The 23,798-nt window shown below is 38.5% G+C and overlaps 1 protein-coding gene across 2 annotated transcripts in view; it reads left to right on the plus strand.

The window, feature by feature from the left end:
• Positions 1–209: 209 nt before the first annotated feature.
• The window catches only part of Pros1 (protein S), a 55,609-nt gene continuing 32,020 nt past the window's right edge, over positions 210–23,798 (plus strand). The window contains exons 1-2 of one of the 2 annotated variants that reach the window (XM_090347687.1): positions 210–527; positions 23,294–23,451. In XM_090347687.1, the coding sequence (XP_090203813.1) occupies positions 452–527; positions 23,294–23,451 (234 nt within the window). In that variant the 5' untranslated portion in view covers positions 210–451. The remainder of the gene's footprint in view (positions 528–23,293; positions 23,452–23,798) is intronic. The other variant, XM_090347679.1, reaches the window with a different exon arrangement.

A 23,798-nucleotide genomic window follows, 5' to 3' on the forward strand; every position in this document is an offset into this window, starting at 1 on the left:
AAAGGTCGATTGCTGGCACTGGGTCCTGCACTCCAGGCTCTGGAGGTTTTCACTATGTCCCCTCCCCCTCTGGAAACTTCTCGTTCAGCATGACCTCAAAGGAAACGCAGGGACCCTGGGAACCAGTAAGGGGGGGGGGGGGCTTTCTCAGAAAGCTTTCACTTGGCCTGTAGGGCACTCACTCCTTCTCTTTCTCTCTCTGGGCCCTTCCCCCAGCTCCCCGAAGCTTCCTGGAAATGTCCTGGTTATCACTTCCCCGCTCTGACTGGGGGCTGGGAGCTGGGAGCTGGGAGCGGGCAGTCCCCTCCCCGGGCTAGAGGCCAGCGCTCTGGCCGTCCCGAGGCGTCGCTGGGGCGCAGAGCAGGCAGAGCCGAGCCGGGACTCGGCTGCAGCGCCGCGGAGAGCACAGGTCTGGATCACCGCGCCCGCCTGCTCCTCTGCCCTCTGTGAAATGAGGGTCCTGGGTGGGCACTGCGGAGTGCTGCTGGTGTGCCTCGCCTTCACGCTTCCAGCCTCAGACACAAACTGTGAGTAACTCAAGGCACTCCGGTCCACATTCTCCTTTCTCCTCCTGAATCGCCGCAGCAACGACGTGCTCCAGTTGGCAGGATTTCCATTTTCTTCTCTAGGGCTGAACCTCCTAGAAAGTTTCCCTCCTGTTCCTGCAGCCACTGACCCCTGGGGAGCAGCCTTGGGTCCAGCACAGACAGTGTAATGGTGGTAGGTCTGTTTGTGAAAGTCCCATGTTGTCTACAGGACTGATACAAGATCACGGGTGACACTAAGTATCAATGAAGGAATCTGACCATCTACCGCTCCCCACCCCCCACCCCACCTCCAGCCATCCTCGAGATTCCCAGTTAGAAGCAGAGAAAGGATGAGCACATTCCAGAACCTAAATAAGGACGCAAAGTCAGTCTCTCCCCCCCCCCCCAACCTGCTTCCTCTGCCCACTGCAACCAAACATTCCTTTTGCAATTTCTGGACTTTGAGCTCGGTTTGCTTGCCCCACATTGACAAACGAACTGTTTTCAGGATAGCACAGGTTTTGCCTAGCAGTGAAGCAGAAGTCGTTTTCTAACTCTGGAATACAAACACATTCTGTTTTGCATTGAGGATCATTGTGGACGGAGGGTTTCTTTTTCTTTTTGCTGTAAGGTGGTGGCACGAATACTTTGCACCTTATTTTCTCTTTTCTTGTTCTTTATGTTCCCAAACCCAGATCAAGGTAACACACTGAGTTTCATCAGAAAAAAAAAAAAAGTTTAAGGAGCATCAAAGCTTTGGATACAAAAACTTAAATATGAAACTCATTGGGAATGCTTTCTTGTACTGTGCTGTATTCTCAAGAATTGGCACCAGAGCGATAACTGAATTACAAACACTTGGGCTGTTTAAAACTCTAAAGTAAATGTTTCAAAGATGACTTTTTGGGCTCTACTAGCAGAGATTTGCAATTGAGCAAAACCTTGATACATAAGGCCATATAGTATGAAGCTAATTGAAAGGACCTCTAGGATATTGAAACAAAAGCCATATAATGAATGATTGTTGTCCTTAATGTACTATGTTATCTCTCATCTGTCCCTTGGTTATCTCATATTGTTACAGTATCTCACTTTGTTATCTGATATATTGGATATATTTGTATTTGGTTATTTGAAATTGGATAGGGAACGGGGGAAAAACCAAGATAGGGGTTTGGGGGAGAGTAATGGGAACCAAGACATGTGAAAGGGTATCAATGTATGTGAATTAATGCACCTTCTATTTGGCAAATATCATGTAACCCTTTTATTAATTACAATAAAAATATTAAAAAAAACAGATGACTTTTTCAAATAGTTAGCTATTTTTTTTAACAGTGTTAACTAATTGCTGACCGGGATAAATGTGCTATTTTCAAATTCTAATTTCAAGGGATAAACCATTACCAGCTGAACCGACATTAAAGAGTTTCAGTTACAAGTCTTCAACAATCAGCCACTTGTGACTAAGCCTGTACACGACAACATGTGCATGCTTGCAATGTAGTTCATTAGGATTATGAAATATTTTCTGATAACTAGTAGGCACACTTGTAGTCAAAAGAATTTCCTAGGCCTTTCTTTGTGAAGAGCTCTTTACATTTTGACTGACTCTAAACAGAAGTTGAGAGTATGACTAGATGTGACTGTGTGTTGTATGTATCTATTATCTGTACATACATATATAGTATGTGAGGAATTGCATGTGTTACATAAGACTACTGGAGTAGGTGAATTCTGCAGGTATACCACTTCAAGAATACTTGGCCCTATAATGGTTATTTATCTTTTTTGGTTGCTTAATTGAATGAAAAATGATCTCTGGTTTGCAGATGAGGATATTTAGATACAGATGAGATGTTTCCACATGCAGGTACTTTTGTTTGGTTTTTCAATTTAGAATTGGATTTTATTTTAATGCTGGGTTTTGAACACATACTTGATATAATATTCTACCATTGAGCCACATCTCCTGTTTCCAAGCTCTGTAAGACTGTAAATTAAAGAGATAATTAGAACTTGCAAACTTTATTTGTAATCCCTTGTGTATTACCTATACTAGAGGTAGTGGCTATTTAAAGGAAAAATTCACAAATTACAGACATGTTTTTGAAGGATGTTAGGAAATGTTAATTATCTGCATTTTAACAATAAGGCAACATTGTTCATATATGTCATCTGTCTTTCCAGCTATTATATGCATGATATGTAATATGTGATATGTGTTAGAACATATGTGTGCATGTGCATATATTTGTGTGTGGGTCATGGGGCTTGTACTAGGCCTGGATGCTGTCCCTGAGCTCTTCAGCTCAAGGCTACCACCCTATCCCTGGGCCTGGGTGTTGTCCCTGAGCTCTTCAGCTCAAGGCTACTACCCTACCCTTGAGCCAAGCCCCACTTCCCATTTTCTTGAGGTTAATTGGAGATGAGTCTCAGCTCCTTTTGTGCCAGGCTGGCTTTGAACTTTGATCCTCAGATCTGGGCCTCCTGAGTAGCTAGGATTATGGGCGTGAGCCACCATTCCTAGCTCTCATTCACATAATCATTCTCATAGGGCATTTGGTGAAAAGGGAAATGGGAGAAAGAGGATATCTATTTTGGTTAGGCTAATTTGGACTTATCTAGACTTCCCTTTTGGGTGAGTGTAGCCTACTCTGCACATTACTGACCTATATTTTGGTGTTGTTCTCCATTTTTTACTTTTTTTTGTTTGTTTGTTTCAGTCCTGGAACTTGAACTCAGAGTCTGGTTGCTATCCCTAAGCTCTTGCTTAAGGCTAGTGCTTGAGTCATAGCTCCATTTCGAACTCTTTTGGTGGTTAGTTAGACATAAGATTCTCACAGACTTTTCCTGCCTGGGCTAGGTTTGAACAATGTTCCTCAGATCTCAGTCTGCAGAGGTAGCTAGGATTACAAGCATGAGCCACTGGCCCCCAGATTCTTTTACATCTTCTAACTATATCTTTTATTATTCATATACCATATTTTCTTAAATTTCCTTTACTTCAAAGCTCAAAACACTGCACTGATATGGTCTGTTAAAGTTAGATTGCTGTTGGGATTTGTGCAGTAAGAGTCATGGGCAGTTTCTGACAATAGAAAATAAACCCTGCTCCATATTCTCTTATTGCTTATTCTATGCTAAGGGATCCACTAATGCTCTTCTTGGTAGTAATTTTCTGCTCACCAAATTTGATATCTTCTTTGTAGCATCAGTGAGCTATTAAACTATTTTAGCCATCAAAATATTATGAGTAGCCTAAAATGCATTATCAGTATTCTCTATCTGTGATTATTAATTATTACTTTTTGCCAAGAAAAGGAAAGGAGTCATCTTTCCACCACTTTGAAAAAAAATGCTTGAGAAAATAAACTCAAAAAAGGGAAGAATATTTTGCCTATACTTTCAGGACCTTCTATTCTATGGTTGCTTGTCCTCATTGTTTCTAGGCATATGATGAGATAGAAGCTCAAGATGATAGTCTTGACACCCCAGAAGCAACATTCCAGAAACAAAAGGACAGAAATTCTTCTGTTATAACAAAGCACTTCTCCAAAATCAGAGAAGCAATGAGTCCATTAAGGGATTAATTCATTGCTGGTGTGAGAGCCCTCCTGGTTAAAAACACCTCCCCAAAGCAGTGCTCTACAAGTGAAAGCTGTTACATGAGGGACCAAGTTTGCAGCATCTATTTTACACTAAATGTAAATTATTATAGTCTATCCTTGAACTCCAGAGACTCATGTCCATATTATAATACAAAATTCTTCCAGTCTTCCCCTAAGAATTCCAATACTTTTACCAGTTCCAGTCCAATGACGCCTCTGAGGAGGCAAATTCTTCCCCTGAGCATCTGTAAAAATCAAAAGAACAAGTTATAGCCTTCCAACCTATAATGTCCCACAGTAAACATTCCTATTCTGAAAAAGGGAGTGAAAACAATGGGAATATAGCTCAGGGAAAGAGTGCTTGCCAAGGACTGGCTGAGTTAAGTCCATTTCAGTGTGAAGTAATAAAAGTAGTTGCTAAAAGGGAAGTGTAAGGAAAAAGCAAAGAGAAATCTAGAAATACCAACCTTAGGGCGAACTTTAATTCCTGTAGCTCCATGTCAGACATCTAGGGTCCATTATGTCATGATGGGAACTCTGCTTACTGCAGCTCATGTTGTCACTCTCTGAGACCAGTTTGCTTACTGCCTACAAATTTCCTCCTTCCATGTTTCTGATCTCAGTCATATCCTTGTGTCCCCACTGCAGCTTCAGTTTTACTTTCACAGCTTCACATATCATCCTGAGAGGGGCTGTTTCAAGGAATCTGAACATGCTACACATAGCACGCTTTAAAATCTTGGTAGATAAATATGGTGTTTTCCAAGCCTGTAAAGTCAGTACATATGGATGATACTAATTTTGCTTTAAGCAAGATGACAGCTGCAGTGGAGTCTGAAGGCTTTGATGACTGAACATGAGGAAATTAATTCTGGGAAGATAACTTTCAGGGTGGTCTATGGGAGGAAGACACACAGGAGTTCTCTCCTTAAATAAAAGACTTAAACTTGAATCACTTTGAGCCCAAGAGGATTTGGGGTCTTGCTGATTTCCAGGTGCCTCAAGAAATTGGGAACCACCAGCCTCCATCTTCCTCTTCGGATATTGTGATTATAAGGGTCAGTTATGAAGTAGTTGTTTGTACTATATTATTAGACAAATGTTTTAAAATGGTATTTATGGGAAGAAGGACATAAGTGTACACTATTAGTCAATAATTACAATATATGGAGTTTTGCCAAATGTACTTTCTCCCCAATCATTTTTCCTATCATCCAGATTCAAATTGCTTTCATTCTTTTCATTGGTGTTAATGTCCTTACTGGTCACACCTACCTTTGGCTTCAGTTCTGTAAGTACTTATTTTCTGGGCAGATTTTTTACTCTTTTGTTTTTAATTCTTTTGACAGACTCGCTGAGGTGCCCTGAAATTTCTTCCAGCAGGTTAATTATTCTGTACCTTTAAAGTCTACTTCATACAAAGTCTCAGGGCATGTACAGAATATAGACACATTCTTTGTCAATATGTAGTATGAATGACCCTTTATCAATTCCCAGTATAGTCCTCGCTTCTATCTGAAATTTCATGAGCAAAGTCTTTTACTGTCTTCATTTTTCTGAGCATTTTCATCTAAGCATCACTTAGAATCTCCCTTACTTATAATATTTTATCACTTTTCTAGCACACTTCTCTAAAAAATATCGAAAATCTCACAGAAAAGGCCTCATTCATAATACCAGTTTTCTTGTCTTAGTAAGTCACACACTACTGTGACAGAATACCTGCAAACATCAAATAAAGAGGAGATTTAATATCTGGGTCCTCAATTCTATAACACTGGTCTTCAGGCCTGTTCTTGTGCCAGTACCAAGCTGTTTTGATAATTATAGCTCTGTAACAGAGTCTAAAGTTTGGTATTGAAATTCCTCCTGTGCTGTTCTTTCTGCTAAGAAGTGTTTTTGCTATACAGAGTCTTTTATTATTCCATATGAAATTTTAGATTGCCTCTTCTATTTCTTTAAAGAATGCCATTGGGATATTGATGGGTATTGCGTTGAATTTGTAGATAGCCCTTTGCAAGATTGTCATTTTCACGATGTTGATTCTTCCAATGCAGGAGCACGGGAGGTTTTTCCATATCCTCAGTTCTGCTTTAATTTCCTTTTTCAGGGTTTTAAAGTTTTCATCGAAAAGGTCCTTTCCATTCTTAGTTAATTCCTAGGTACTTTATTTTCTTTGAGGCTATTGCGAAAGGAGTTGCTTTCCTGATTGTTGCCGCATTCCTCTCACTGTTGGCATAGAGGAAGGCAGTTGATTTTTGAGGGTTAATTTTATACCCTGCTACCTTTCCAAAGTTTTGAATCAGCTCAAGGAGCTTGGGAGTGGAGTCTATATGGTTCTTTTTTTTTTTTTTTTTTTTTTTGCCAGTCCTGGGCTTGAGCTCAGGGCCTGAGCAATCTCTTTGGAGTTTCTCAAGGCTAGAGCTCTACCACTTGAGCCTCAGCACCACTTCTGTTTTTTTTTTTTATGCATGTGGTACCAAGGAATCGAACCCGGGTCTTCATGCATGCTAGGCAAGCACTTTAACCACTAGGCCAAACTCCCGGCCCTATATGACTCTTTAAGTACAGAATCATGTCATCTGCAAAGAGGGAAAGTTTCACTTCCTCTTTCCCTATTTGGATCCCCTTGCCTTATTGCTCTGGCTAGGAATTCTAATACTATGTTAAACAGGAGTGGAGAGAGTGGGCATCCTTGTCTCCTTCCTGATTTTAGAGGGAATGGCTTTAGCTTTTAGCCATTAAATATAATATTAACTGTGGGTTTGTGATACACAGCCTTTATTATATTGAGGAATGTTCCATGGATTCCTAGTTTCTCCAGAGATTTTAACATAAATGGGTGTTGGATCTTGTCAAATGCCTTTTCAGCATCTATTGAGACAATCATGTGATTTTTGTTCTTGCTCCTGTTGATGTGTTGAGTTATATTGATTTGCGTATGTTGAACCAGCTTTGCCTCCCTGTGATGAATCCTGTTTGATCATAGTGTATATTTTTTTTTGATAAGTTGTTGTAAATGGTTGGATAGTATTTTGTTGAGAAGTTTTACATCAATGTTCATCAAAGAAATGGGTCTATAGTTCTCTTTCTTTGATGAATCTCTGTCTGGTTTGGGGATGAAGGTTATACTGGCTTCATAGAATGAGTTTGGTAAAGAGCCTTCATTTTCAATTTCGTTGAAGAGCTTGAGCAGTGTTGGTGTGAGCTCTGCTTTGAAGACCTTATAGAATTCAGCTGTGAATCCATCTGGCCCTGGGCTTTTCTTAGGTGGAAGGTCTCTTATTGCCATTTCTATTTCAGTGTTTGAAATAGGCCTGTTTAGTTGGGTTAGTTCGTCTTGGTTCAGTGTGGGTATGTTAATATTGGCTAGAAATTCATCCATTTCTTCTAGATTCTCAAATTTGTTGGCGTAAAGGTTTGAGAAGTATTCCCTCATGATGCTCTGGATCTTGGTAATTTCTGTCGTGATATTACCATTCTCATCTGTGACTTTGTTTATTTCGGTATGCTCCCTTCTTTTTTTGGTAAGATTTGTTAAGGGTCTATCAATTTCGTTAATTTTTTCAAAGAACCAAGTCCTTGTTTTGTTGATTCTTTCTATAGTTTTTTTGGATTCCAATTCATTTAATTCTGCTTTGATTTTAATAATTTGCTTCCTTCTACTAGGATTAGGGTCGGTTTGTTGCTCTTTTTCCAGGAGCTTAAAGTGGGAGTGCAAACTTGTTCAACCACTATGGAAAGCAGTATGGCAGTTCCTGAAAAGACTAAACATAGAGCTCCTCTATGCCCCATCAATTCCACTCCTGGGCATTTACCCAAATATCTGGAAACAAGGACATATTAAATCCACTAGCACAACGATGTTCATTGTAGCACTATTTATCATAGTAAAGATATGGAACCAACCCAGATGTCCCTCAGTTGACCAGTGGATCAACAAGATATGGTATTTGTACACAATAGAATTCTATGCTACTGTTAGAAAGAACGTCATCACCCCATTTGTTAGGAAATGAAAAGACTCAAAGGAACATATAGGCTCAAAGGTTTCCCTCATTTGTCATAATCAGTAGAAACCTTGGGCTCTCCTAGCAGAGATTTGCAATAGAGCAAAACCTAGATACATAAGGCCATATAGTATGACGCTAAACGAAAGGACCTTGAGGATATGGGGAAAAAAAAGCCATATAATGAGTGATTGTTATCCTTAATGTACTATGTTATTTCTCATCTCTTTTGCTGTCCCTTGGTTATCTCATATTGTTACAGTATCTCACTTTGTTATCTGATATATTGGATATGTTTGTATTTGGTTATTTGAAATAGGATGGGGGGGAAACAAGATGAGGGATGGGGGTTGGAGGGAGGGAAATGGGGACCAAGACATGAGAAAGGGTATCAATGTATGTGAATTAATGCACCTTCTATCTGGCGAATATAATGTAACCCTTCTATTAATTACAATAAAAATATATGCAAGAAAGAAATATAGAAAAAAACTGAAAAAGTATTAAATTGTATAAATATGTTAAACTTGTAACAGTAATAGCCACAATACCATATGTTGGCAATTAACTTTACAACTTGGGGTGAGGGGAGGAAGCGGGAAGAAAAACCTGGGAAGCAGTAACAATGTTCAAGTGTAATATACACACTACCATTATGAATATAACAATAACACCTCTGTACATCACCCTGACAATAGAATTAGAAAAAAAATAACTAGAAGCCTGGCACTGGTGGCTCACACCTGTAATCTTAACTAGTCGGAAGTCTACGACCTGAGGATCACAGTTTAAAGCCAGCCTAGGCATGAAACTCCATGAGACCCATCTCCAATGAACCACCAGAAAACCAGAAGTGGTGCTGTAGCCCAAGGGGTAGGGTGGTAGTCTTGAGCTGTCAGGGACAGCTCCCAGGCCCAGAGTTCAAGCTCCATGGCTGATAAAAATTAAATTAAAAATTTAAAAATATTCTTAACTTAATAAAGAATAGTATGTAAAAAAACAAAGAGGAGAGATTTATTTTGTCTCATTCTTTGAGAGGTTTCAGTAAAATATTTGAGCATGTAGTGAGCCAATAGCACAACATGGTGGAAGTGTGTAATGCTGAAAATTTCTTATTTCATGAGGATCAAGAAACAAAACAAGTGATCTTATCTCTGTAACAAAGCTTTCCTCCAAACTGTGAACTTATGAGTCTATCAATGCATTAATCCATTAGTGAAGAGATAAGAGTCCTCATAATCGAATTACCCTCTATGTTCTCATGTTATCCTTCTTCTGTTTCTATAACTTTATGTCCAAATATATCTTTTAAAGAAGCCCCCTGCTCATAGTGGATTAGTGCCTACCCAAAGCCTTATCTAATCTAATCATCCCTACTTTATTCTTTCTTTTTCTTTTTTTGTGGGTGGTGGGGTTTGAACTTAGCGGGCCTGGTTGCTCTCTCTGAGCACTTTCACTCAAGTCTAGTACTCCACCACATGAGGCCCAGTTCCACTTTTGGCTTTTTCTAAGTGGTTTATTGGACATAAAAGTTTCACAAACTTTCCTATCTCGGCTGGCTTCAAACTATGATCCTCAGATCTCAGCCTTCTGAGTAGATAGGACTACAACATAGTCATGCATCTGTGGCTATAGTGTAGGTAGACATTACATGATTAAGAAATAAATTCTATTTTTTCTACACCACTAAGATTTGGAAATCTGGCTTAATTTGAAGATCTGAGAATTAGTGTGTTATTATATCAGGGGCTATTTTAGTCTAATAAATGATGAAAAAAACTTTAAACTAGGAGCTGGGAGCATGACCTAGTGGTAGATTGCTTGCCTAGCATGCACAAAGCCCTGGGTTCGATTCCTCAGTATCACATGCACAGAAAATGCCAAAAGTGGCACTGAGCTAGCCTTGAGAAAGCCCAAGAACTGTGCACAGGGTCTGAGTTCAAGCCCCAGTGTTGGGAGCTGAGTGTGGGGTCAGGCTGGCCCATGAATCTGAATCACTGAGTAAAATATCCACAGAAAGAAATGAGCTGTTATACAAGAGCAAGGACAAGAATCACATTATTGTCTCAATAGATGCAGAAAAGGCATTTGACAAGATCCAACACCCATTTATGCTAAAAGCTCTGGAGAAACTAGGAATCCATGGAACATTCCTCAGTATAATAAAGGCTATGTATGACACACCCACAGCTAGCATTATACTTAATGGCTAAAAGATAAAGCCATTCCCTCTAAAATCAGGAACGAGACAAGGATGCCCACTCTCTCTACTCCTCTTTAACATAGTATTAGAATTCCTAGCCAGAGCAATAAGGCAAGAAACAAGCATAAAGGGGATCCAAATAGGAAAAGAGGAAGTGAAACTTTCCCTCTTTGCAGATGACATGATTCTGTATTTAAAGAACCCTATAGACTCCACTCCCAAGATGCTTGAGCTGATTCAAAACTTTGGCAAGGTGGCAGGGTATAAAATTAACCCTCAAAAATCAATTGCCTTCCTCTATGCCAACAGTGAAAGGAATGAGGCAAAAATCAGGAAAGCAACTCCTTTTGCAATAGCCTCAAAGAAAATAAAGTATCTAGGAATTAACTTAACTAAGAATGGAAAGGACCTTTTTGATGAAAACTTTAAAACCCTGAAAAAGGAAATTAAAGTAGAACTGAGGAAATGGAAAAACCTCCCATGCTCCTGGATTGGAAGAATTAACATCATGAAAATGGCAATCTTGCCAAGGGCTATCTACAAATTCAACACAATACCCATCAATATCCCAATGTCTATTTCCTTAAAGACCGAAATAGAAGAGGTAAACCAAAATTTCACATGGAATAATAAAAGACCCCGTATAGCAAAAACACTTTTTAGCTGTAAGAACAGCACAGGAGGAGTTTCAATGTCAAACTTTAGACTCTGTTACAGAGCTATTGTGACCAAAACAGCTTGGTACTAGCACAAGGACAGGCCTGAAGTCCAAGGGAATAGAACTGAGGACCTAGATATTAACCCACAGACCTATGACCACCCAGTCTTTGATAAGGGAACCAAAGAAATGAGCTGTTATGTATGATATCATGCCTATGGACTTTAAGCTATATCATCGGTATTATGAATCACTTTCTGCTGAGACTTGATTACCATTAGATACGAATGTGTTGTTGCTTTATCACTTTCTTCTGAGACTTGATTATCAATGTAACACCTGACAGGTTCTTGTTCTGTAGAGACTATATAAGACAGGAATGGGAAATAAAGGGGAACTGCGGTCTTAAGCTTACAGCCTTAGGCTGTAGTCTTGGGCTGTAGCCTTTCCTACACTATCTGTGACTTGTCTTGTCTTTTCTTTTCTCATCCTCACCCCCTAATCAGGTATCCGCCTTGCTGCCAGCTGGCTCCGGCACCCAAGGACTGGCAAAAAAAAAAAGAAAAGAAAAAATCGAACTACTGCCAATGAAATGTTCCTCAGTAATATTTACTCTAAAATTGGAGGGATCAAATAAAAGCAAAATCATAGATAATCATGTAAATTATGAGCATTTTGTCTAAATCTCTTTTATCTTCATTATACCATCTGGTCCACATGGCAACATACTAACATACTTCTTTCTGATTATTGTTCAAAAAGCTCCACCTGAGGTATATAAAGTATTTTTGTCAGCATTTTCTATTACATACACTATTCATCTACAATTAAATCAAATAAGTCTTCCTCTATGGAAAGTATAAACACTTACCCATTAACCTTTGCTAATAGATAATCTACTACCTATTAACTTTGGTAACAAGTATATTTACCTTGGGTACTGTGAAGTTGTTTAACTATCTGAATATAATAGATAGTGGAAGGAATAATTAGCTATGTGTTTGGAAGTTAGTATTATTACAACACACTTTTGCGGAATTTAGCAATAAGGGTAGTTAGTGAGCTTTCCATTGATATAGTAAAATACCTAAGGCAATTAACTTACAAGGAGCAAACATTTATTTGGGCTCATTGTTTGGGAAGTTCTAGCCTAAGATCAAGATTATGTTGTGTTGCTGGCAAGGGTAATATATCACATAAAAGGTGTGTAAAAGTGAATCACTCACCTTCCAAGCCAGGAAGCAGATGAACGAGGATAGATTGGGATGTCATAAATTTTCCTGAGAGCTTGCCTTTTATGACCTATGCCAGGGCTTCCTATAAGTCTTGATAAGGACTAAGTGTTTAACATCAGGATCCTATATTCAATAGACATGAGATCACTATTGCAATGTGATGTGGTAGATTGGACTTCTGCTTAATATTTAGCATGGAGAAAGTCATTCCCACTGGAGGAGATAGCTTTGATTATACAGGAGATGTGGCATTGGAGCATCTTACTCGTTCACTGACAAGGATAAACTGAAGCACAGTCTGTTCCTCTGAAGGAGCTCTCAGAGGAATTGATGGGGGAAGGTTGTTGGCATCTTAGAACATTAATTCAAAATGGGAAGATGTAAGTAACAGGGCCACAAATCAGTGTTACAGATATTGATATTAGGATTCTCAACAGAAGATGAAACCATTTAAGGCTGCCCTAAAAGCTACCTGTCAGGAGCTTTTTTTTCTTTTATTTGTGAGTTTTTTTGTTTTTTGTTTTTTTCAGGTGAGCTGATTGTTCTAGTAGACCTTTTCTTGTTATCTTGGAACCTGTCTTTTTGGTTAACATAGAAGCATGAAAGCTATCATACAAACTAGATACTATGGAAGTGTCATGATGGCCCTTGTTTAAAAGCATGATGGACCTTGGGTTGTGATAGGGGAAGCATAAAGCATTAAGGCAGAAAAGTATATATTGATGATGAATTGGACATCTTTAAGTCTTTCCTTGAGTTTGGTTTGATTTCAGGTAGGAAGGAAATGGAGAATTGCTATCTTGTCTAATTACCGAAAAGATGGGCCAGTGGTATAAGGATTTAGGGTCATACCTTAGGGAACTTTAGTCTAAGTTTCTCATGACAATGCATTAAGTAATCATCTTTGATAGAATCCCTTGCTAAAAATTGGGACCAGATTCAGGCTCAAATCAATGTTCACCATCAGATTGGAAAGGGATTAGAGCGCAATTCTATGTCAGTGCTAAAATAGCCACATATATTGTGCCTGAATGATGCCCACAGAGATCCAGCAAGGGCATTAAACTATGCTCTGTTCAGAAAAGAACAAGCCTGTGGAACTAGATGGAGCAAAAGATGTTTAAGCACAAAGGCACATATGAATAAACTAAAGGACAGGAGGCTCATTCATGGTTTATGAAGTCTGACTGCTAAGAATTGAATAAGAAACACAACTTAATCCCTCAGCATGCAAGCATAGATGCATAAAGCTATAAAGAAGCAAAACTATACCAAAGATTAGGAAACATATAATACAGCCTTTTTACATTTCATTTCTCTGTGGTGAAAGTGAAGGACAAAGAGCAGCTTGAAGTCTCTGGTTGACTCTCAGCTCCAGGAAGCTATGTGTTTGTCCTCTCCAGGATTTGGCACAAAAAAGTATAGTTTAAACCAAAGCAAAGGAAAGCAGCTGTGAAAGTAACAGTTGCTGGAGTGTTCAAAGTTACTGGATATGCACCATCCTACATATGTTGTTGATCAAAGTTTTTGACCTTGTATGACTTTGACAAAGAGCACATGTTTAAGTCCAACTAGAGATTTGATGGTATTAAGATCAGGTGCTGATTACCTGATTGCTGCCTTCAGTGAATGCTATGTGAAACTAAGGTCTGTGGCAAGGTTTCCTATGACAATTTAAGTTTTTTTACATCATTTTCTAAAACTCATTTTACCTTTCCACATGATGGAGCTCTCGAGGCTGAGTGTATCAGAATAAACCAAGATCCTGACCACTTGGGCCACTGGCCTTAAGTATAAAGGTAGGCCCTTTGTCTCTCTTTAGGGTTCATTTTGTAGCCAAAAGCTAGGTATCCTTTCTCTGAGGAAGTATTTAGCTTTTACCACAGTCTGTAGTAAAGATCAGTAAGACTTTGAACTTTCCCATAAGGGTGTTAATAAGACCAAAAGATATTCTCATCTTCGGCAAGTTGGGTCCTGCATAACATCTAACAGCCAGTCTTCTCCAGAAAATAATCCTCTCCTCAATACAGTTTACAATGGGAAACAAAATTTAGAAGACTCCCTGTCATATTAGTCTCACAGAAAGATACAGGTGCAAGTCAACCATTCTATGGATCTTTTATATACTATCCAGAGAAGAATCTTCTAATTAATTGTGAGAGGGCAGCTGAGCCACCATGACAGGAGTCATGCATGCCCTTGATAATACTCCCCGGAGGGGATTGAGAAAGTAAGAGGAGCTTGTCCTTATCTAGACACCCCATGGGGTTTATAAGTGATCCTTTTCTTTAAGCCCTGTTCCTAATCTTTATAGGCAAACCCAAACTAGAAGAAAAATACCATTTACTTGATCCTAGATTTAGGAAAAAGAGCTGCTATCTTGGCAGGCTTGTTGGATGTTAAGTTTCCTTCTATTATCTTGAGTTTCCTCTTTAATATTATGAATGTTAGATGACTGTTGCTTCTTTAGGATCTTGGATGTCCTGAAATAAATCCAAAATTTTGATTGTGTCACAGGGGCATTTAATGCTGATAAAGGTATATTATGGTTAGTGTAAACATATACCTTTGTGTCTCTTCCAATTTTGAGAGCCTGAGGAATGCCTCTGGGGCAGAGTTATTAGAAATAAGACATGGGACAGGGGATTTCACTCCTCCACAACAATTGGTTTATTATAATTATCATAATCATAATCATTATCATCATTGTCATTATTATTATAATTACTTGTAGCAAGTAAATAGAAGCTTTTCTTGGTCTAGCAGTTGGGACAGGGACAGAGTTCAAAAGTTCCATTGATTTAAAAGTATTGTGTTGGGTTTCATATGAGTAGCACTTGTTTTCCCTCACCTCTGTAGCTTGCTAAGGAAATTTGGGTATAACTCTCAAGTTTGGAATCAGATTCTACAAAAACTCACTAAGGCAAGAAATATATATTTTCAATTATCTTTTGTTGGGGGTGTTGAAAATTTAAAGATCCCTTCCCTCAATCCTGATTTTTGCCTAGAGCCCTTATAAAACCCATACGGTAGTCTTGTTATCTAGAGATTTCAGTTTTCATGGCTACCAAAGTGTTTAGCATTGACATACTATCTGCTTTTTGTTTTTATCTTCTTGTTTGTGTGTGTGTGTGTGTTGGGGGTAACAAATTATGGCATCATTGACTCTTGTAAGCTCCCACTATTTAGTTTAGTTCCATAAGTTCCAATGCTAAGTCATAACCAAAGTTGTGTGGAGTGCTTTAGAATCATTGGGGAAAGGATGGTCCAAGTTAGTTGTGGGGTGATTTTAGAATCCTTCTGAAGCAAAGGAATACTGTGAATTCAGATGTAAAGGAATATAAAAGATAGGATTGTCTGAACATCGACCATAAACAAATTGGAATCCAATGGCATTTGGGCAAGATCTTATACAGATGAGGCATTTTAGGATAGAGGAGGACGGCAGGCCCATTTATAAAAGGAGAACCTTGTACACACTGTGCCTCTTATTTTTTGTAGTGCATGTGTGTGTGTGCTTGCATGCATGTTTGCCAGTGCTGGAGCTTGAATTTGGGGCCAAGGCAGTGTCCCTGAGATTTTTTTCCCTCCCTCAAAGCTAGTGCTGTATCACTTAAGTCACAGTTGCAGTTCCAACTCTTTTGGTGGCTAAGTGGAGGTAAGAGTTTTACAGACTTTCCTGCCTGGGGTTTTGAATTGGAATCTTCAGATCTCAGCCTCCTGAGTAGCTGGATCACAGCCATGAGCTTTGTAAGTCTTAATTTTATAAGGATTGGAATTAGAACATAAGACATTTCAGACCATTAAATTACATTGACAAGGAGCTTTGTAATTTAGACCTCCACTTTTATTATTTATTTATTTATTTTACATTTTTATTGTAATTAATAAAAGGGTTACATGATATTTGCCAGATAGAAGGTGCATTAATTCACATATATTGATACCCTTTCACATGTCTTGATCCCCAATACCTTCACCTCCACCCCCCGTCTTGATTTTCCCCCCTTCCCTATCCAATTTCAAATAACCAAATACAAATAAATCCAATATATCAGATAACAAAGTGAGATACTGTAACAATATGAGATAACCAAGGGACAGCAAAAGAGATGAGAGATAACATAGTACATTAAGGACAACAATCATCCATTGTATGGCTTTTGTTTAGACCTCCACTTTTAAACTACATTTCTCTTCTCTTCAATATGTAGTGAGGCTAAGCAACATGATAAAAACGTATCAGAATTTTTCTTTTAAAAGATGCTGTTGGTAGTTTTGCTCAGTCATTGGGAATGCATCCCACTCCAGTGTCTCTGTTCAGAGACAAAGTAAAAGTCAGGAAGCCGTTAGAATAAGTTGGCTTTCTTGTTGGAATAATCCTAAAATCAAATGAAGGATTCTAATGCCTTAAATTTCACATCCGTCTTGTTTGTTCTTGTTATGGTGGGGGAGCCATGCCTGATCCTACCAATTCTACCAATCCAGAGTCCATATTCTGACTCAGTAGTTGCTTCTCTAGGGTGCCAAATCCTCCTGGGATGTCCAAAATTGCTCTGGAGTGAATTTTCCTAGACATACCATCTGTCCTTATGCATGATATCCTAAGGTCTCAGAGTTTCCTTTGGATATGGATTTCTGCCAGATGAAAACATGGAGTGTTTCTTTTTTTCCAATTACAATCTTTAAAATTGTAATTAATAGAAGGGTTACATTATATTCACCAGATAGAAGGTGCATTACTTCGCAAACATTGATACCCTCTACAGAAGGAATTTGGCCTTTGGGAACTTTACATCTGTTCTTTAGTAAACTTGGATCCCTTAGAATTTACAGTGAAGTCCAGGTCAAACTAACTGGGATGGTGTCACATTTTTATATATGATGGCAAGAAATGAAGTGACAAGCAGAGAAGCTGAGAGGAAAACATTGTCCCTTGTATCTTTTAACAGGAAATAAAATGATTGAAAAAAATGTATTCAAATATCTAGTTCAAATGAGGAATTGCCTTCAGAGAAATTTATGATTGCTGCACAGCAAGAATAAATACAGAGTTCCTACCTTACCACCATGGAAACAAAATAGCAAAATAAATACGAGGTGAACTGGCTGATACAAAACAAGATAGACTAAGGTCTGGGAAAGGCCTAGCGAAATTCAAAAAACAAGTTCAAAATTTAACAGTAAACCTAATACTGGAAACTGCAGAGACTAGCCTGGACGGATTTGCAGTGCTGCATGGAGAGTAACTTGGGGAAGTTGGAAAGATATCAAACCCATATCTCAGCTACCTGACTCCATTATCTGATTGTAGGAGTCTTCAAACTGCAAAAGCATAAAATAATATGGCAGTTTAGTCTTCATACAGAAGAAGAAAGAGGGGAGAGGGGAGAAAGGAGAGAGGAAAAAAAATGTCAGCGCCAGGCTGGTAAAGTAGGACAGTTGTAACCATTGAAAATGGTTCCAACTTAACTGGTTTCTCAGAAAGGCAGTCACCTCACTAGATCTGATAACTGCACAAGCATGTCCTGGTGAGGTCACCTGATGTGGAGACAGTGAATAATGGCACGTACTTGGTCTTGCTAAAGAAAGATTTTCAGGTGACTACACAACAGAGCAGTGTTTATAGAAAGTAGTGGAAAGGTGAGATTATTGAAGGAAAGCAGAGTTATAATCCAAGAAGACTGGGAGAAGACACCCCTTCTGGGTATTTGGCATTATTATGGTTAAGGTTTAATGATTGTCCTATTTAATTTTGGGAATTTGTGAAGAATGGGAAGACATTTCTAAGACCTGAGGGACCAGAAATGGTTGATCTAACAAGGTGTCTTCAGAACCTAGGATGGTGACTTGAGGAGATATGTATGTATGAAACCATATTTATAATAAATATTGGATGATGCTTCTGCCTAATGTTTACTTACTGTATGGGGGACTGTTGGCCAAGTAGACATGATTCATTACAACAGGGTAATGAATCAAGATATCACACAAAATGTATTCAGACATGATGCTACACCAACTCTTCAGTTTCTTTTGCTTTATTGTTAGTTTTATTTCATTTTTTTTCTTTATGTCTGACTGCTCCGTCTCAGTTCCAGTTTTATCTCCAAAGACTGAAGTTCCTTTGCATAGCTGAAAATGGTGAGCCTTGCAACTTGGGAGAAAGAGATCAGGACAAGACCAGGTGGAGAGAATATTTATGCTATTCCATCTTCACCAATGCTGTGCAGGGTGATATACACTGTCATTCTGTCATATGGAGAAGCACAGATAGAAGGATTGATATATAGGCCAGAAAGGGCTAAAACAAGATCCTATCTCAAAAAAATTACAGCTGAATAAAGGGCTGGTTGAGTAGCTGAATGGGTAGAGTATGTGCCTATCAAATGGGATACAGGGGCTGGGATGTAGCTCAGTGGCAAAGCGCTTGCCTAGGAAGTGCAACGTCCTGGGTTCGATCCCCAGTGCCAAAAAAGAAAAGACAAAAAAAAATACAGTTAAAAAAAAAAACCAACAAATGGGATACAGAAAGGGCAATAGGTACTTTTCTCAGAGAAGCCCCACGGGGGAATAGGAAGGAATCACTTCTGAATATTCAGTGTACTCACAATTCTACAAAATACTAATAACAATTCAGCTATGTTCTTCACCAACGATGCCCTTATTATCTGTTATAATACGATTTACCTCTCAACTCCAAAATCTGTATTAGTTTCCTTAGGTTGGTATAACAAGATGCCTTAGACTTTGACCACATGCATTTACTTTTCACACAGTTATGTAGGATATAAAGTCCAAGATGGAGTGCTTAGGAGAGCACTTTGCACTTATGACTTTCTTCTACTGTGTTCTTATCTGAAGAAAGAAAGAACTTTTACCAGAATCACCTGATGTCTCTTCTCACAAAAAGCACTGTTCTGTTGGGACATAGTCCCTTCTCAATAATTGAATGTATCATTAATTACTTCTTTAAAGGACTAATCTCCAACTATAGTAGCCATGCTGTATTTTCAATGGTGAATTATGAGATGCTGGTAAAAAAAACAGTATTGATTATGAACATCTACTCAATGATTTAACAATATTTTAAAATGCTCCCTTCTACATGAGCATTTTAAAACTAAGTACTATACAAAGAGTCAAAAGGGCTCTTTGATTTGGCAGTTCTGGGAATTGAATGCAGGACCTTACATTAAGTACAGGCCCTATCACTGAGCAATCTTAAGACCCAGCATCCCTTTCAGTCTCAAAGCATATTTGAGACTTGCCTATTTCAGACATCTGAGGGGACTATTGCAGACAGAGGCCAATATTCACTCTTACCTTTATTTATTTATTTATTTATTTGCCAGTCCTGGGCTTGGGCTCAGGGCCTGAGCACTGTCTTTGGACTTTCTCAAGGCTTAGCACTCTACCACTTGAGCTTCAGGACCACTTCCAGCTTTTTTCTATGTATGTGGTACCCAAAAATCGAACCCAGGTGTTTGTGTATGCTAGGCAAGCACTCTACCACTAGGCCAAACTCCCGGCCCCCACTCTTACCTTTATTTTCTCAGAACAATTTGTCCATTGCTTTTAGGGATATGAATACTGACACAAGCCAGTGAACTAATAGTACTGATGCCATCCTAATAAAATAGGTTAAATAGAACAGAACCAACACATTTCCTGTGTATTACCTCTTTGGTAAATGATGTCAAAATCACATGATGTTTTGATGTTCTAGTGGGTAGGAGACAAGGATAACAACTGTGTAAACACCTTACTACAGTCATAAAAGAGACCTTCTATTGTAATCTCATGAAATGTAACAAGTTTGCAACCTACCAATCAAGAGAGGAAATAAGGATTAGAGAACATTTCTTTTTCATACCTTGCCAAATTCTGAGTGCCTTCAAATGAAGTATCTTCATTTATCACTCACCAAGAACAAATGAATTAAGTAAAGAAATTGACAATGTAATTATTCTCCGTGTAACAAGCTGCCTGTTCTGTCTTTTGAGTGGAAATATTTGTCATTTTGGAGTGAATAGTTAATATGTCCTGCTCTCTGTATCTATGGCTAAATAAAAGGCTGAAGTCATATGGAGATAATTGGCAGGATGAAAGCTATAATTAAATTTTGGAGTAAGTAACTGTTAGTTTTGGTTAAACAGATTAGATACTGTGTCTTTGCTTATTCATTCATCTGTTCCCAAATTAGTGGGCGGGGTTGTGAGGGAAATTCATTGGTTGGTCACAGTTTTAATAGTGGCTGTTCTACTTCTGAATAAATGCAAGACCATATTTCTCTCATCTATGTATTGATAATGTGCGATAATAACCTTGAGGGTTTATCTGCTGAATTTGAACTATAATCTTCAGATCTCAGCCGCTTGAAACAGCTAGAGTTACACATGTGAGCTGTCAGTCCCCAACTGATAGTCAACTTTCAGAAATATTCCTCACCAGCTCCGACTTTTCGAAGGCTTTATCTACAGTTTATCCTCACAGATAGCCTTTTCTTCTTCTCATACTGGGGTGGGAACCCAGGGGCTCCATGGATGCTATGCAAAAGTCCTGCTTTTTGAAGCTCACTCTGAAACATTTGACTTTTCCACTTTGCTTTTCAGACAGGTCTTGTTACCTTTTTGCCATGACCGGCTTCAAGTTCATCATAGTCTTGCCTCTGCCCCCTGAGTATCCCAGAGTATAATCAAACAGCACTTCTGCATACATGATAGCTTTTAGCCCCTTTCTAACCCATAGTACATAGGAAAAGGAAGATCATATGGCCAGTATGAAATTTAGAGCAATGAAAGTGCAGTAGTTTTCATTTATTAAAAATCAAACTTAAAAATATGAAGCCCTAATATCTTATACTGAAGGCCAATATCAGGTTTTCTGGAAATTAGTGGTTATTATTCAAGATTATAAATAGATTTATGCTCATCTTAAAATTTGTTATTTTGTAATTAATGCAACATTCTCCTTCTTAAATGCTCTCCACATCTGCCAAATACAAGTTTTGTGTGGTGCTAGGAAATGGTGCGTTATGCCTTCAATCCAAGCTATTCTGGAGGCTGAGATCTGAAGAGCATGGTTCAGTGCCAGCCTGGGCAGGAAATTCTGTGAAATTCTTTTCTCCACTAAGTGGAGCTAACAAGGAAGTGGAGCTATGGGTCAGAATCTCAGAGACAACGCTCAGATTTCAAGCTACAGGACTACCCAATAAATAAGTAAATTAAATAAAATAAATCAATAAATAAAATGATTTTTTTTTTTTGCCAGTCATGGGCTTTGAACTCTGGGTCTGGGCCCTGTCCCTGAGCTCTTCAGCTCAAGGCTACCACCCTACTCCTTGAGCCACAGCACCTCTTCTGGTTTTCTAGTGGCTAATTGGAGATAAGAGTCTCTGGGTCTTTAGTACGTGGCCTGGCTTTGAACTGCAATCCTCAGATCTCAGCCTCCTGAGTAGCTAAGATTACAAGCATGAGCCACTGAGCCAGGTGAAGTGAAACAAATTTTGTGTGGTGGAAATTTACATGCAAAGAGCTGAAATAAGTAATTATTATAAATGGAATATTTTCTATCTAGCCAGAGGTTTTTCCACCATTATTAATGGAAGATATCTTTTCAATGTAATTTTATTTTTCTTATATCTGTTTAAAAACAATCCTGCCTTCTGTGCACTGATGGCTCACTCCTTGCTATTCAGGAGGCTAATATCTGATGATCATGGTTCAAAGCTAGCCCAAGCAGGAAAGTCTGTGAGGCTCTTAGCTTCAGTTAACCACTAGAAAATCATATATGGTGCTGTGGCTCAAAATGAAAGTGGTAGAGTGCTAGTCTTGAGCAGAAGAGCTCAGAGTCAGCACAGTACCCAAATTCAAGCCCCAGGACTGACAAAAACCAAAACAAAACCAAAACCCCCAAAAGCAAAAATAATAAAAACAAAACACTCAAAACAACCATATTGCCATTTTAGTAGCTGAGTCAATGTAAGGCACAATTGTATTTCCAAATATTATGTGGTTGTTTGTTCAGTGAAAGCAATTTCCCTCACACCATGAACCACTACACACTGAAGCACAAAGTTCAAAGCACTGTGCAAGCACAATGCTAGCCAAGATTCTCTTCTCAGACACATTCTTTCAGGAGAAGTTTTTCATTCTTGAGATGCCAATGTAAAAAGGACATAGGAAAAAGGCAAAAAAGATGAGTTTTTAAAAAGAAGAATGAGAAAATAGTTTTGGACAAAGATAGGGCCACAAAAGTCTTTAGAAGGTAAGGTTTTCTAAAACCTGGAACTTCTAGAAATCTGACACCCTACCCTTATCTGACTGATGAGCAGCAAGTTTGGACTCTTAATGGGGGTTGAGGACTTGAGGAAAGGGTATTACCCTTTGGCCAAAAGAACCAATGGGAAACACCTGTGAAATAGTGCTACTGTACAAATATTTTTGATTGTTTTATGAAACCAGTGACAATCAGTTTGGGGCATCAAATTTGTATTCATGTGACCATGACTTTGATATGATCATTTTAGCATATTATTCTCTTTAATGTAGCCATAATAACATATGTTTGAGGTGATTAACATCAAGTGTGATCTTAAATAATTTGTACAGATCATTAAAAGTCTGGTGACTGCTGTTTGAGTTGTTAAGCAAAGTACTTATGTAGATCTTCAGTTTCTTCTTTATTCCACAAAACCAATTTTAATTATGAAATAATTCATATGCAGAAAATTATTTAAATTTTATTATTTAAAAATAGATTCTAAGTGCTAGTGACTCATGCTTATAATCCTGGCCACTCAGAAGGCTGAGATCTGAGGATCCCAGTTCAAAACCAACCCAGGCAGGAAAGTCCGTGAGACTCTTAGCTCCAATTAGCCACTAGAAATGATGCTGTGACTCAAAGTGGTAGTACCCTAACCTTGAGCAAAAGAGCTCAGGGAAAGAGCCCAGGACTGCAATTCAACCCCCATGAATGACAAAACCTTTTTTTTTTCCCCAGAGGAAAGGGGAAATATTATTCATACAACTTATGTTTTTCCTTCAGTTTTGTCCAAGCAGCATGCATCACAAGTCCTGATCAGGAAACGTCGTGCAAATTCTTTACTTGAAGAAACCAAAGAGGGTAATCTTGAAAGAGAATGCATTGAGGAACTCTGCAATAAAGAAGAAGCCAGAGAGATATTTGAAAATAACCCAGAAACAGTAAGAATTCATAGCAAATGAGTAAATCCTCCCATGTACACGTGCATATAGCCTGAATATGTCAATTTGAGTCCTTGTGTTTGATCTTAAAGTTACTGATTTTGTACATCACAAGCCTTGTATAAGCCAATTTTATTTCAGGGGAAGATAATGTTTAAGAAAAGTAGACTTGGTTGTTACTGCCAACAACAACATATTATGACTAAATTATGATTCACTTATACTTCATTATCAGCATGTAGTAATAAGTTAATAGCTTTCAAGTAGTTTTTCCTTATGAAATATGGTAATATTCTGTGAAGAAGAGAGAATGTCTCAAGTATGTTCTTATGTTGTTATTACCACAG

The sequence above is a fragment of the Megascapheus bottae genome, chromosome 1, assembly GCF_031878675.1.
Source record: "Megascapheus bottae isolate mThoBot1 chromosome 1, mThoBot2.hap1, whole genome shotgun sequence".
Lineage (NCBI taxonomy): Eukaryota > Metazoa > Chordata > Mammalia > Rodentia > Geomyidae > Megascapheus > Megascapheus bottae.